At 43.2% G+C, this 15,687-nt stretch overlaps 2 protein-coding genes across 6 annotated transcripts; one reads left to right on the plus strand and one right to left on the minus strand.

Moving 5' to 3' along the window:
* The first annotated feature begins 5,761 nt into the window (after positions 1–5,761).
* LOC120672286 (probable receptor-like protein kinase At5g18500) lies at positions 5,762–10,699 on the plus strand. 5 transcript variants are annotated; one of them, XM_039952610.1, is made up of 9 exons: positions 6,115–6,242; positions 6,333–6,421; positions 6,948–7,641; positions 7,776–7,880; positions 8,071–8,193; positions 8,596–8,766; positions 8,849–8,978; positions 9,861–10,070; positions 10,222–10,699. In XM_039952610.1, the coding sequence occupies exons 3-9, from the start codon at positions 6,971–6,973 to the stop codon at positions 10,351–10,353; spliced, it is 1,542 nt and encodes a 513-aa protein (XP_039808544.1). In that variant the 5' UTR covers positions 6,115–6,242; positions 6,333–6,421; positions 6,948–6,970; the 3' UTR covers positions 10,354–10,699. The 5 variants fall into 5 exon arrangements, with proteins under 5 accessions (XP_039808543.1, XP_039808544.1, XP_039808546.1 ...); XM_039952609.1 differs by lacking the exon at positions 6,333–6,421 and having other exon boundaries at positions 5,762–6,242; XM_039952612.1 differs by lacking the exon at positions 6,333–6,421 and having other exon boundaries at positions 6,119–6,242; positions 6,954–7,641.
* Positions 10,700–11,388: 689 nt separating this feature from the next.
* On the minus strand, positions 11,389–15,426 carry LOC120672287 (pto-interacting protein 1-like). Its single transcript, XM_039952614.1, has 7 exons — positions 15,158–15,426; positions 14,439–14,537; positions 13,038–13,288; positions 12,830–12,956; positions 12,244–12,650; positions 12,055–12,141; positions 11,389–11,822 (listed from the first exon to the last, which is right to left on the minus strand). The coding sequence occupies exons 2-7, from the start codon at positions 14,524–14,526 to the stop codon at positions 11,658–11,660; spliced, it is 1,125 nt and encodes a 374-aa protein (XP_039808548.1). The 5' UTR covers positions 14,527–14,537; positions 15,158–15,426; the 3' UTR covers positions 11,389–11,657.
* Between the last annotated feature and the right edge of the window lie 261 nt (positions 15,427–15,687).

Consider the following 15,687-nt stretch of genomic DNA (forward strand, 5'->3'; position numbering starts at 1 on the left):
TTGAGCATGTTTCTAGGATAGTATGGACCTTCGGGTATTTTTTGTCGCTAACCCTTTCAGGTTAAGATTAAAAAGAACGAAGGACATGCGATGCCTAGGAACAAGAGAACTGCTCCAACTATACACTGGGTATTCACTGGTTATAGAACACATGCTGAAGGGAACACCAACACCACGCACTTGACTCTTGGAGTCCCGACACACAAAAGTCCAAGTGTGGGGGAAGTTGGTAAGCAAATCACTGCAAGTTCTATTCAAAGAGTATCCTAGTCTACAGAAGGATCAGCTCTGGTTTACTTTAAAAAAAGGAAAGAAAAAGAGAGAGAGAAAAAGAGAGAAGAAAAAAAAGAAGAAGAAGAAAGTATAGAAAAAAAGACAAGAAAAGAAAAGAAAAAAAAGAGAGAGAAGTGAGCAAGGAGGGGAGTATGAGTGAACCTGCAAGATCCACACGAGTCAAAAGGCTTCATGTGCATTGCCTTCAGGCCTTGGCCTTACACAGAAAATCATTCTGCTGCCTAGCTCCACTCATCCTTGCTCTCGCGCACGCTTGCAAAGCCTCGCCATAATCCTCATCCGCTTCTAGCTTTGCAAAGTGCCACTCTAGCAGCCCGAGCTCACACACCAGAGGAATGCTCCTCTTCTAGTACGGGGCTTTGCTACTCTAGTCCATTTGACACTCACTCGCACACATGAAAGGAGACGTATTTTGCGCCTCCAAATCATCGTGCCAATGGAGCATGCCAGCAAGGCCCAGGGTTCGTGCACACTAGTTGTGTGTGTGACCCAGCCTTGCAGTCACCTGAGTCAGCATGGTCTATGTGTCCTCCTTTGCTTAAGCTCACATCAAAGATGGAAAAGTCATCGACAATCAAATATGACCATGCCACCTCTGCAGCAATATCAAGACATCCGTCCTACATGCAGGTGGTAAGTGCACTCAGGTATGTAACCCCGAGTTCACCAATCTCCATTTGAACATAGCTTGAACTTTGAAATTCATGCTTCCGTTGTTTATGCTCGTATGCTCTGGTTTGGATGTATTCAATTGTACATCCATAGGCTTTTTAAATTAAGCATGGTGCTTAGGTTAAAATAGCTTTCTTTAATCAAATTAGACATAGTGTCGAGTTTGGTTAATGAACGTTGAGCTCATACTATCACAAACATTGGATGCATATCTTTTGTGGACTAACCCCTATAGGAAATTTTCAAAATTTGATGAGAAAGTCCTCAAGTTCATGTCGGAGATAAATGAAGGTGTGGGAGGCACGTTAGCAAAAGTTGCACAACATGCAAGGGAAGCACAAATCACCCTTCCAAGGTGCACTGTGAGTATATTGTCAAAATGCTCCTTTATGTTTGTGCAAGTTTTATCCCAGCCTTGTTTAAGATACAAATTTGGTGAACAACAATAAAAAAGAGATAAATACCTTTTGATAAACAAAAAGAAGAAATATCACTCTTGAAAAAAAATGCTGAAAATAAAATAATGGCAAGCATGCCAGGGATCCATGCCATTTGAACCTTGGAATCTGATTCTAGTTAAGCATGGATGTGAACAACAAATAAAAAAATGATGATGAAATTCTTTCAAAATATCTTTAGACCTTCTCGAATATTTGCTGTCCACTAACCTTTTGTAGGGAAATGAAAAGAAAACAACTAAGGAGCAGCATGAAGACATAAACACTCAGACAGCCCTCCTTGGTCCAAGAAGGAGACAGACGCACAAGGAGCCAAGCAAAACAAAATGCAAGGCTTGGCTTTATGAATATAGAGCTTAACTCTTGCATCTTTATTCAGCGATAGGTAAGTTTCATCAGGTAAAGATTCCACATACCTTGTGCATCCTCGTTCATTTCTTCACCCTGCAAAGTTACCCATGATGCCTAGCTTGCCATCATAAAAAAAAATAAAAAAACATACGTATAATAAAATAATAATAAAAAGAAACTTAGGCACTTAAGCATTTCATGAACCTTGCCTCAATAAAAATTTGACTCCCCGGTGATCCAAAACTGGCAGAGTCCTTGTTTGTATTGTTTTTCTTTTGAATAAAAAGCAGGTACAAGAATAAGTGTGGGGGGAATCTTTCAAACACCATTTACAAAGTCATTTGAGATCCCTCCCCCAACATGTTGCACAACATCGATGGTCTAGCACACTGAAGAACGGGACAGATGGGATCCAGAGAAGGATGACCGAATCTCTAGTTCAATCAAACCAACTCTGATTTCCCGTAGTCTCCACATCTTCCTCTTCAAACGACGGTTTGTGCAAAACACTCCTCATACTCCCTAAGTCTTTGAGTTTAATTGAATTTAATTCTAATCACTAAAATTGAACTCAACAAACCTTGCTAATCTCATGCACTCCATGCACTTCATGATAAACTTGCATACTCTTTATTCCTTGACTTTCACCTTGTTGTTGTGAACTAAAACATGATAGGGAACCCATACTATCTAATAATTGACTTTTGAGATATGGTTAAAACGAATGGAACCTAGTTCTTCCTTGCAAAGTACTAGGGATTTTTTTTATAAAATTAAAAAAAGTCAATAGCATGGCTCCTCATTTGTTTATGAAATTCCTATCCAAGGCCATATGTTGTTCAAAATTGAAAACCCTCTACATATGCAACTTGTTATCTCATTGAGCTTTGTCAAATTGTTGTGACCCTTTGTGAGATACATTTCATATTCCCATGATCAAGATCACGTACACTCCACATATATTCTGCCAACTTCTACACTGGAAGTTGCGTGAGAACATTTCACCCATCCATACATATCATCCCACAAATAAAACTCCATGTTATTCATGACTACTCTCTCCAAGTTATTATTTCAAGAAAAAGGATATGGGCTATGCAAAAATAAATAAAAGACATGCTCAAGAAAGCATGATGAAAAAAAAAGAGTTGGATACATGAAGGTCCAAGTATTCAAAGAAAAAAAAGAGAGAAAGAGATAGCCTATGTCCAAAGAATGAAAATGGAGAGAGATGGTTCATGAAAGGAGTTTAAACACCATCCATATAAAATTAAAATATTCACACTTGCACATCTTGATCAAGGTTTATGACTTGTTTCTCCTTCGGATCCAGTTTTTGACTTAGCAACATATGAGGAACAAGTATGCCATCAACTTTCTCCCTACCCTGAGCTCCACATAAAAGCCTTTCTAGAGGTAGGAGAAAAAGAAGGAAACACTTTGCCTTGGTGAGGAATCCAAGTAGCAACAGGAGGGACTGGAGAGAACAAACTGAGGAGCTAAGCTACGTTTGCTTTTGAAAATTCATAAAAGGGATTTTTGGCGGGAACGTCGTTCTTATCCTCTAGAAGGCGGTTGTCAATGATCCCATATTTGTTGAGGGCGGGAACCGACCTTTGGAGCTATAAAAGGGGCCTCCACACACCCTCTCAAGCATTCACAATTCCCATTTCATTCTCATACACTTCAAGGAGGAGAAGTAGTAGTAGTGTTCCACTTGTATCTTTAGAGTAGGGAGTGTGCGAGGAGGAGGATCGGAGAAGAGCCGGACTTGTCGGCCTCTCTTCGTCTTGTACCTCGACGGGTACGAATCACTTGAGTAAGTATCCGGAGTTCATCTTCTGTTAAGTTCTTGGTTAATTATTCTTAAGTTATTTATTCGTTTATGGGTTCATCGTATGTTCTTGTAACGTATGCTCTGGTAGAGGGCCCCTGATAAAGACGGGTAACCTTGTACGCCGCGAGAGTAGTAATCGAAGGATTAGACGTGGTGTCTAGGCCCTAGATTGCCTTTGTTTGCCTCGTACTCCACAGTATTGCGGGGTAGACCATAGGTGGTGACAGCCCTGTTGGTCCACTACGAAGCTGCTTCGTGGTTAGTGCACTCCCCCCTGTCCGGCTACGGCGTAGAGCAACAAGCCAGAGGTCCCTAACAGTACCTAGGTCAGACTGGTGCCTAAAGTAAATGAGTGAAATCCTAAGTCTACCTTAACTTGATCCTTATCTTTAGATAAACCACACTACCCGAAGCTCTCCTACTTCTTGTTCTCCCGGGTTAAACTAGCCAGAAGATCGTTACACCTCCGTTCCCGGTGAAAATATGATACCCTGAATACTCTCCAGGTGAAGTGCTACAACGGTATCTTCCGTGCACTCGCGGATTATTCTGTGAACGTTAAGAAATACCAACAAGCATTTCTGGCAACGTGCCCAAGGTAGAAGAAGCACATGAGCCTTTGGATGCTGATCTAACGGCTGAAAAAAATTCATATGATAGGAACTAGTAGCCACAGAATCACTAGACTGATCAATAGACATGCCCTTATCCACTGGCGAGTCTATGATGTAAAATTAGAGGGGCTCATTTTCCTTTCTTCTTCCTCCCTTCTTCCTTTTTCTTCTTCTTCCTCTCCTTCATTCATAGTTAAAAATTGTTGAGGGACTTTGGGGGGCTCCATGGAATCCATGGGAGTAGAGGGTTAGAGATTGGGAAATAAAGAATTTGTCCCATTCCCATATATTTGTATGTTTAGGGCCTGGATTTGGGAAATGATTGAAGTATGTATGAGTTCATTTGGTATAAGTGCAATTTCATAATTGTAGACATTATAATCCAAACACCCATAATCCACTTTTCTGCATAGGATTTTCTGTAGCCCCTTCTTTTTTTCGAACCCAAATTTCAAATCTATCTATAAAATGTTAAAACAATTGAAAATCTTTCTTACCAAGATTAGACCCACCGTAACCCTCATGGAGTCCCCACTTGTCAGGCCAAAAGATTTGACGAAAGGGAGGGAGAGATTGGTTTCGTCAATGTTTTCCACCAAAATCCTATTACTTTTTATACCAGCAATTTCATATACCCACCTTTTGACCCACATATTATTTTTAGCATGCACATACTTTTCTTTGCACATACATTGACCCATAATTTACTTCATTTTTTCTTTTGGAAGGATAATAATTGACATCATTGTGTATGGAAGGAAAAGAAAGACGTATATTAACTTATTATTTTTTTAGTATACACATACTTTCTTTGCACATACGTTAAGCCATAATTTATGTTATTTTTTCTTTTGGAAGGATAATATTTGACATCATTGTTTATGGAAGGAAAAGAAAGACGTGTATTATTTTTAGAAGAAAAATAAATGGCATCATTGCTTGATGGTTTTGGAAGAATATTAATTGACATCATTATTTTATGAAAAGAAAAGAAAGATGTGTATTATTTTCTAAAAGAAAATAAATAACATCATTGCTTAATGGAAGAAAAATTAAATACATGCCACGTACATCCTCGCTAGTGTTAGGAAAGTTTTATACTCCCTCCGTTCTACAATATAAGCATTCCTAGCTATGTTTTTTAATGTCCAGATTCATAACATCTCTAATGTATCTGGACAAGTATCCGTCCAGATACATAGAAGATGCTTTAAATCTGGTGAATAGCTAGGAATGCTTATATTCTGGAACAGTAGAAACCATCATATATCCCAATCCCACTTTCCTGTTTCCAATTCCAACCACCACCAGCATTTCCACGCGGGAGGCGGCGTGAAAAGACAGCGAGCGCCCCGCCATGTCACGCCGCCTTCTGGCTGTGGGCCCACTCCTCCACGCCACGTGTATATTAGCTGTCCGGAGGGGTCCGTTCGCCGACCCCGAAACTCCACGTCACACTCGAGCTCCGGAACGGTCGCTAACCCGCCACCTGCCTCTTTTAACCCCGTCCCTAATCCCCCACTAATCCGCCACCTTTTTAGTTTTTACCAATTCTTTATCCTTACGAGGAAAAACAAGCAGCAAAGAGGGAGCAAAAGGAGCAGCCAGGGCCAACTACTCCTGCCGCTCCTGCGCTGCTGCTCACCACCACCACCACCACCATCCTCCGCTTCCCCCCGCCCCCCGCGCCGTCCGCGTTTCGGTGCCATCGCCATTCGCGGATTTCTTTGGAGGAAAAGGCAAGCAAGCGAAGCGGCGGGCGCCGAAATACTCCACAGATACCACTCACCTACCGCTCCAATCCGCCCATCCACCGGGCGCGGAAAGCTTATCACCCTCCCTCCCTCTCCCTCCCCGCGTTTCCCTTCCTCCCCTCCTCCCTCGCCGCACAGCGCCAGGAGGCCGCCGCCGGGAGGTGTGTCTCTGTCTCCCTCTCCGCTGGATCCTCCGGCCTCTCGCCGTCTTCTGGAGGGGAGATCCGGCCGCTCGGGCGTCGGCTGGGTTCTTTTTCTGCTGGTAAGCTGGCCTTCCTTGGCTCTGTGGAGCGGTTCTTGTTCTCAGGCAGATCCAAATCTCTCGTCCATCCCTCCCTCTGCCCCCATTCAGTTTGCTGTGGATTTTGGTGCTTTGCGGGCTCCATCTGTGGTTCGGTTAGGTTCTTCTGCTTCTTCCTCGGCGTTCGAGATCGGCAGGAGGTGATGCCTTTCGGCTTCTTGGCACCAAATTGAGTTGCAAGTGCATCTTGTAGTATTCGAAAAGAAAAGAAAAGTATCTCTTTTTTTTCTTTGGTTGATGGCTTCCCCACTGCTGCCACAGCCGCAAACACGATGGGGAACTAAATGTGCTAGCTGTTGATCTTTGCGTGTGCCGGTACACGACCCGTACTGTGATCGCCATCGCGGGAATTTATTATCCCCTGTACACCATTGGATTGGATTGGAGCACAGCTGCAGTAAACACCTTGTCTTGGCTTCCCTTCCAGCCCACGATAATGTACTCCCCTTGTACTGCCCGTCTTAACTGCTCCCATTTAGTCCAGGAAGTGGGAGCTGTCAGCTGTCCTTCCTATATTCATGTTCCGTGGATTGCGGATGCCTGCATTTGCATTTCGATCCTAGGAGGGCCGACCGTAAGCTCGTTAGAGTTTCCTGCGTTCTGTGATGTGATTTGTTTAGCTGGATGGGCAGCTGACTTGTTTGTCTGAATTTGCTTTGCGTGTAGGAGCAGGAAGCTGGCATCCTGCCATGTCGTCGCCTAGGGCCTCCCCTACTCTGAAGGATCATCTCTCTGCGCCCACAGGCCCCTTGCATCTCAAAGTATGGGAGGTCGTATGCATTGCCCTAGGAGTTTTCATGGTGGTCGTCTTCTTTGTTGCTGTGTGGCTTACAATCCGGAGTAAGAAAAGGGTAAGACGGGCCTCCGCGAATATCCCGATCACCCAAATTCCAGCGATTTCCAAGGAAATCAAGGAGGTGAGGGTGGAGCAAGTGCCAGCAAGCGACTTCGCAGCCCATGATGGGGTCCTCATGACGATCCAAGACAAGTCTAGCGACCGGGATTCAGACAAGGTCATGGCCCATCTGGGTGTTAGCAAATCGAGGCGTGGTGATGAGAGCCACTCAGGGTCGTTCCGCTACATGGACAAGGATGCAGGATTCCAATCAGCCGAGGAAGGGGGCTCAGGGACGTTCCGTCAGGCTTCAGCTCATGCAATAACTGCCCCTTCACCTCTGGTTGGTCTGCCAGAGTTCTCATACCTTGGTTGGGGTCATTGGTTCACACTGAGGGATCTGGAACTTGCTACCAATCGCTTTTCAAAGGACAACATTATCGGCGAGGGTGGATATGGTGTAGTTTATCGTGGCCAGCTAATCAATGGTTCTCCTGTCGCTGTCAAAAAGCTTCTCAATAACCTGTAAGCCTGCTTATCTGATCTTAGTTGTCATTTCGATTGCTCTGTTTATTCTGCCTACATCTTGTCTTACTTAGCTATCGTCCTGCTTCAGTAGTTCATTCAGTTTGTCCAAATGATGTTTTGTGAATTTATAGAGGTCAAGCTGAGAAGGAATTCAGAGTAGAAGTTGAGGCTATTGGTCATGTTCGCCACAAGAATTTGGTCCGGCTTCTGGGTTATTGTGTGGAGGGTACTCAAAGGTAATATCTTGTAATTTAGTTTTGTGTTTGTCTTACAACTACCATTGACATTGTTCATATATCCCCGTTATGTGTCTTCCCAGGAACAAATCTCCATGCCTTTTTTTTCTCTCTTTACAATTTTGAATCTGTTTCAATAATTGTGTGGTGTTTTATGGCATCATTCCTAAGCCTCAAATGGAATTTTCAGGATGCTTGTCTATGAGTATGTGAACAATGGTAACCTAGAGCAATGGCTTCATGGAGCTATGAGTCAGCGTGGCTCCCTTACATGGGAGGCCCGAATAAAGATTCTTCTTGGAACAGCTAAAGCGTTAGTGCAAATTTCTCTGTAACTTATTGCTACTTTTATATCATTTGCATTGTATTTTCAGTGGAAACTCTGCTACTTTTATATAGTTTGCATTATATTTCAGTGGCAACTCAGGGTAATCTCTTTGCAAAGGTTCCAAGTCACAGTATCTTTCTACCCAGAGTTAATTTTGTCATAGTAATTACAATATATCATAACATCCCTCAATATTATTAAGTGACTATTAAGTGTATACTGAGATGAAGTTGCAAATTTCCAAGTACTATCACCATTTCCTCATTTGTTGTCAACCTTGCTTAATGTGTTTTCCTCTCGTCAGTTAAGAAAGCAAAACATTTTCTCCATTCAGTGTTTTCATGTGTGAATGTTTGATGACAATAAGATTGTTCGTATCTGTCGCAGGCTTGCGTACTTGCACGAGGCGATTGAACCTAAAGTTGTGCACCGCGATATCAAATCCAGCAATATTTTGATTGATGATGAGTTTGAGTCCAAAGTATCAGATTTTGGTTTAGCCAAGCTTCTCGGTGCTGGAAAGAGTCATGTCACCACTAGGGTTATGGGAACCTTTGGGTATGTTGCATAACTCTTGAACATGACTTCAATGAGGGTATGTTAGTACTAGGTCATGATGGTCTGCATTGAATGATTACAGGTACGTGGCGCCAGAGTATGCAAATACTGGACTCCTGAACGAGAAGAGTGACATTTACAGCTTCGGAGTTGTTCTCCTAGAAGCGATTACAGGAAGGGATCCTGTTGACTATGGTCGCCCAGCAAATGAGGTGTGATAAGTTGGTCAATAAAAGAAACAAAACTGAACTAGGATTGAAGCGTTAGGCTGCTTAAATCAGTTTTGTTTCTTTTATCACTGGAAAGCTTAGTGTAGGCTAAGAAATTGTTCTGTACATGCAGTTATTCCTACACAATTCAATTTGTGACTTTGTATGGATCTTATGATTCATGGCAGAACATAATTTTTATATTATTGGCGCCTGAAGCTGTGATGTTAACTAGACTCAATATTTATTGTTCGTTCATCTGAACCTTTGGTCATCTTCCTGTACGTTTTTATTTAGTAAAGCACGTAACATTCAAAGACATGCATAATGCATGACATAGAAGACAAACTAGAGCTTATTGCTGAAATGGATGTTGCTTTAAGATTTTTTTTCTAACACTAGGTGGTTGGTCGTGTAGATATCATGCATTGTGCCATTCATAACTGCTAGCTTTGCCACTGATTTTACTTAATTGGCATCTTAACTTTGTACAGAGGTAGTGGTTGGCTGTCCTAGAATTGGAAACTACTACCAATGTTATAGATTGATGTGTTAGTGTACCAGATCATGGTAGCTAGGTATAATGTGTCAAGTCTCAAGAGCCAACTAATACCAACTATTTTCTTGATAAAAGCAGCTTAAATGAGTATGTTTCCATATACTAGTACCAGTAACCATTCTTAATGAAGATTTTACTTTAATGTTTAGAGGTCATAAATTAAATACCACATCCAGGCTAGAGTGTTCTTCATAACATCAGTAAAAACTTACAATCAAGTAATGGACGAAGGCCATATTCCCCTCCATGGTTCAGTTTGTTTCATGAAAACATGAAATCGTATCTGTTATTTTTCTAACTGAAGATGATACTTTTGCCATTTGCAGGTGAATCTGGTTGACTGGCTGAAAATGATGGTTGCTAGCAGGCGGTCAGAGGAGGTAGTTGATCCCACCATAGAGACACGGCCTTCGACGAGAGCTCTCAAACGTGCACTGTTGACTGCTCTGAGGTGTGTGGATCCAGATTCAGAGAAGAGACCGAAGATGGGTCAAGTTGTCCGGATGTTGGAATCAGATGATCCAATTCGTCGAGGGGTATGTACTATCAGAAAAGGGAAAAAGGTTCCTTTTGAGTTCATAGTTCATATAATGCTGGCTTTGATTTTATACTCAACTCAATCTTCATATACAATATTAGTTGACCCTTGATTGTTATCATACTGAAAATATAAATTCTCGCAAGCAGGACAGAAGATCTAAGCACCACCGTGGAGGGAGCACAGAAATGGATTCGCAAAGGGACAACAACTCCGACACGGAGAAGAGTGATAATCCAGATTCCAAACCAAGCAGGAGCACAGCATCATCGTCAAAATGAGCGTGCTGGCATTTCTCGGATTACATTCTTTGGTACATTGCATGGATCAGACTCCTTCCATTTTACATTGCTGACGAATTGGTAACTGAAGGCTCTCAAGCTTGAATACACAAGAGCTCAAGAAAGAAGATCTACCTTTCTTTTTTTCCTTTTTTTTCTTGGTTGTAACGGTTTATCATTTATTTGTAGAGAAGGTTTTTTTTTCTTATCGATTTATATGTACTTACCAGTGATCTTGACAATTGCTGCTGTAAGTTTTAACAGTGTGTACAGGCTTAGTATCATGAATGAATACTGGAGGAATCCCCGTAATATTTGTAATGATAATGTTTCAATTTAAAGCCCCCCTCTCATGTGAGTTAACAATCTATTGCCATTTTTACCCCAAACAGCACAAAAAGATAAAAAAAGAAATACCACACAAGTCCCAATAGGGCAGTACAGTACAATAGTCAGTACTAAATGCCTTTGGTGGTAAGGCAATCTGATCAAGATGAATTGGATGTGGGGACGGGATCTGATGGGGAACTATCATTTTTGCTTAGCTAGATGGTGGAGCTCCGGATACGGAGCATTTGTTGGATGAGCTGCTGTCAGCTGAGCATGCTTGGGGAGGACATGGCACCACCACCTGAATCACCTCTTGACACCGGTGCTTTCAAGTACTTGTCAACTCAGATGAGATGTCCCTAGAGCAAATGAAATATGCAGGGTCTGGACAGAGATCCGGTGCAGTAACTGCACGTGCAGTTGTGCCGCTGACACGTGGGCCCCACGGCGCATGGGTCTATATATCAAGCACTGCTTTGTCAGCCCGGCTGTTTTGTCTGAGAGAACATTTTTTATCTTGCTTTGCAACTTGCAAATCGATATGCTAGCTAATTGAAATGGAATTCAGCTGGGTTCTCTCTTGATGCTACTAATAGGGCCATTGATTCTTGAACTGGTCCTGTTCTGTTTGCTACATTTACTGGCCGCCGGCCGGCCTCATGCATAGTAACACTTTGCAGTTGCAGTAACAGAGCAAGGAGAAACTTCCCAGCTGAGGCCAGAGTGCCGGATTTTTGTTTTGCATTCCAAAGGAGACCAAACAGTATATGTATCATCCATCCATCGCTCACCGTTTTCTACAACATGTTGATGCCAAGGCACACACAAGCCGGGGACCGATCGCTGGTAACAATTCACGGCACAAGCCGGAGAGACTCCGAGTCAGGACACACAGCAACGCCAACGCGCCCCGCTCCACAAGATGGTCTTCTTCTTGAACCCCGCATCCGTGGCGACCGCTGCCGGCGACGAATTCACAGTCCAGAACGCTCTGCAACGGTGGAGGCGGAGGCCGAGGAGACGGAGGGGCGGTTGCCTGACCGGCTGTGCAGCAAGGGGCTCAGGGCCTTGACGACGATGCTCATGTTGGGGCGGAAGTCGCCCTCGTACTGCACGCACAGGGCGGCCACAGCGGCCATCTGGTGAAAAAAAAAGACATGATAAGAATTATAGCATATAAGTTTTGTTGTGTAGCAAAGCGAAATACTGCAAAATAGGACGATGAAGAAGAAAAAACAGAGTTCTCCGACGATAGTACTGTTTTTGCAGCGTGCTATGCTTGAATTTTTCAGTTTCAGGGTTGCACAGTAATAACATTGATTTCCTAGGAAGAATATCTCGGTAAGTTTTTTTTCTTTTTTCTTTTTTTACCTTGGCAACAGCCTTTGGAGGGTATTCTCCATCAAGCCTTGGATCAACGCATTGCCTCACCTTGTCTTCACTAAGCCTTGGTGTAGCCTTCATGTACCAAACAATTTGTTACTTCGTTAGCTTCAAATCTTTCCATCATTGCAACGAAAAAACATAGGGAATTTATACTACGAATTTAAAGGCACATACCCATGTCACAAGGCTCTGCTGGCCGCGTGGCAGCGTATGATCGACTGGCTTGCGACCAGTTAAAAGCTCTAGAAGCACAACCCCAAAACTGTAGACGTCACTCTTCGTGCTAAGCTGTCCAGTCATGGCGTACTCCGGTGCATGGTAACCAAATGTGCCAAGAACACGAGTGGAGTGAAGGCGCGCGGCCATGTCAGGGGACTGGTTGGAGACATCAAAGTCTCCGATCTTGGCGACATCATTGTCGAAGAGCAGTATGTTGCTGGACTTGATGTCGCGGTGGACCACACGTGGCTCCGCCTTCTCATGGAGGAACTCCAGCCCTCGAGCGGCACTTACAGCAATCCTCACCCGCTGCATCCATGACAGGGGTGGCCCTGGCTGGGCTCCCTTGACACCCTTTTTCCCTGTGATTATGGATCACCCACATAGCAGCCAAATTAAGCAAGTTTGCTTGGCTCCCGCATCAGGGACAGGCTAATCATTAATAAATGTGTAATGTGATGTTACATGAGTAGAGTTTGCATAAGCAATCACAATGATTTATAAAGCTTATGACAATAAATAGAAGGTTTATTTTCCATACCATGGAGAATATCATGCAATGAGCCCCTTGTCGCATACTCATAAGCAAGAACTCGGATGTTTCCTTCAGCGCAGAATCCGACAAGTTGAAGAACATTCTCATGCTTCAGTCTTGAGACGGCTGAAACCTGCAAAAGAAATGGGATTGAAAACTGGGGTTTCTGAATGAGAAAATATATTATCTGAGGATAAAGGAAAGGAACCAGAACCTGCACAAGGAATTCTTGATCAGGCTGTTTGCTGGAGTCAAGCTTTTTCACCGCAGATTTTGTGCCATCTTTAAGCACACCAAAGTAGACTCTGGCATACGAGCCCTCTCCGATAAGAGCATCATTGCTAAAGTTCTTTGTGATTTCCTTCATCTCTTCCAGGGGAATGGCCGGCACTGCAATTGGCTGAGCTCTTCCTGTGGGGGTGACATGGGCTGGGGCTGGGGGCCGGCTAGGTCCATTGTTACTGACTGCATTAGGAAAATTTTGAACTATAGATTACAGTATGTTAAGTGCTTAAGAAATCTGCTGTCTTTCAGTGTTACTTTACCAAATATAAGTGCATTCATGCATCATTTAGGTTTGCCTTAAATCAAATGATACCCTGTAAAATAAATCAAAACGACATCTTGTGTGTTCAGGAGCACATGATTTGTGCACCGTAGGATACTAGTAAACCCTATGTACCAGTCAATATAGTTGGCAATTACATTGCAGAATTATTCAGTACAACAGACTGGTTCTATCAGAAATCATCATTTGACATAGATTTTCTTAAACACCACTTGGCACACTGTCATTACCAAGCGACTGGGCTGACCGGGCCTTACAGGCTAGTTCCATTAGGGCTAGGGTTAGAGATAAAATTAGATATCTTTCTTAGGGGTCAATAAAACCTCTATATATAAAGAGAGTAGATATATAATATAATCAAAAGCAAGCAAGAAGAGAAATCAATCTAATATCCTGGTTTCCCTCTGCTATTCCTATCATTGTGATTCGCCTGCCCATGATGCCCACAAGAAGAATTTTCTTACTCAACTACATCCACAATTCAGTCAAGAGAGATAAAATGCAGGTGTTATGCAAAAATTGACTTGCTACTAGGTTAGAATTCTGTAATAACATCTAGCTCGGTAAAATATGGGTAATGTTTTTCACGAGAACCGTACTATGTTGACTTTGTAGAGGAACCTTGCCGACATAATTGTTCAACCTATTAGACAGCTAAAGTAATATGAAAGGAAGACCAGGCCTTAGTACAAAATTTATTAGGTGCACGACCAAGCAACATGCCTGATATTTATTATCATCCCCCCTTTCTTTATAATAAAGAGAGAAAGCTAAGCAAGCTAATGAGGAGCGGATAATCACATCTGATACACCAAAGAATTTTCTGCAATTATACTATTAATTATACGAGGAACAAGTAATCGTTGGGGGACATAGACAATTGCTATGCTGTTCACTCAGAGTGAAATAGCACAACACTTTGTGAATTCACTATCTTGGTTCTACGACAACCGATCATTTTGTCCACAGACTTTGAAAATAAAAACCATTGCAACCACGGTGAAAGAAAGTGAAAGTAAAAAAGAAAAGAGAGAAAGAAGTGGCAACCTTGAGCAGGGAGAGGGATATAGTCATCGTCTTTCTTCCTCCTGCCAGCATCATCGTCAGCCACGGAGCAGCATGAAAAGCATCCCATGGATCCCTAGCCTTGAATTGTACAATGCAAACAGATATTCAGATCACTCCCGTAACGAATCAAAATGCATAAAACATTTGGATTTCACGTATTTATTCAAAACTATCTGCACCTTGATTATCTTTAACAAAAAAAAGGAAACTGTCCATCAGTTTCAGAACGTCAGCAGGCAAAGATTCGACATTTGGCGCAGGAAGAAACGAGAAGAGAAGAGAGATAGAAAAGATCTTAGAGAAAACAAAAGGAAGATCGGCCCCAACTATGACGTACGTGAATACACAGAGGGAATCTGCTATCTGATGAATTGGCTCATGATTTTTTATCAGCATCACCAGAATTGGCTCATGATTTTTTATCGGCATCACCAGGAAAACGATGAGGTGAAAAGCGAGCCCTATCACCGTTTGAAGAACCCGACGGGCGACGGTTATCACCCACTTTTCCGGCGAGATCGAGGATCGGACACCCAGGCGACGGCGACAGAAACGGAGAAACACACGACCACGAACAAAGAGCGAAGACAACCCAAAATCTTGGTATGAGGGGATAAAATCCGGCGGAGTTCACGAGTTGGCATGCGCGATTAAAACAATATTACGAGAGAGAGGGGGAGAGATAGAGAATTATTCACCTTTCTTTTTCTCTTCCTTCTAACCCTGTTCTTCGGCGAGGCCGGAACCGGATCGGATCAAGAACAATGCGACCGTGCGAGGGGAATGGATGGATGGAGAATCGGAGAGAGAAGGGGAGGAGAAGGAGGAGGAGGAAGGGACACGAGACGGAGGCCTCCCTCGCCGCCCTTCCCCTTCTCTCCCCTGGTGGTTTCTGTCTGGGGCCTGCCCTGGCCTGGCCTCCGGATGGTTTTACTTGTTGGCTCCGCTTCGGCCGTTTCCGCTTTCATTTGGCCTGGCCCCCTCCACCACCACCGCTCGCCAATTGGAATGTAAACACCTGCCCTCTCCTTGCTTGCTATTCTTGCCATCCCTTCACATTTGTACATGCAAAGGTTTACTGCGGCTGATCTGGCGCCTGGCTGGCTGGCGTCCATGTGTACTACCATAACTCAAAAAAAAAAGTCTATACTCTACGGCGCATATCCTATGCTGGGCATAATAAAGGCCTCTTTGGATAAGCATGCCAAAAGTGGACATACTAATATTT

This window comes from Panicum virgatum, chromosome 5N (genome assembly GCF_016808335.1).
Source record: "Panicum virgatum strain AP13 chromosome 5N, P.virgatum_v5, whole genome shotgun sequence".
Classification (NCBI taxonomy): domain Eukaryota; kingdom Viridiplantae; phylum Streptophyta; class Magnoliopsida; order Poales; family Poaceae; genus Panicum; species Panicum virgatum.

Coding starts and splice junctions, on each gene's coding strand:
- LOC120672286 (XM_039952609.1), top strand. CDS start 6,971: ATGTCGTCGCCTAGGGCCTCCCCTACTCTGAAGGATCATCTCTCTGCG. Junction 7,642..7,775: donor AAAAAGCTTCTCAATAACCT/GTAAGCCTGCTT, acceptor GTGAATTTATAG/AGGTCAAGCTGAGAAGGAAT. Junction 7,881..8,070: donor TGTGTGGAGGGTACTCAAAG/GTAATATCTTGT, acceptor TGGAATTTTCAG/GATGCTTGTCTATGAGTATG.
- LOC120672287 (XM_039952614.1), bottom strand. CDS start 14,526: ATGGGATGCTTTTCATGCTGCTCCGTGGCTGACGATGATGCTGGCAGG. Junction 13,289..14,438: donor TATCCCTCTCCCTGCTCAAG/GTTGCCACTTCT, acceptor TTCCTAATGCAG/TCAGTAACAATGGACCTAGC. Junction 12,651..12,829: donor ATTGCATGATATTCTCCATG/GTATGGAAAATA, acceptor CCATAATCACAG/GGAAAAAGGGTGTCAAGGGA.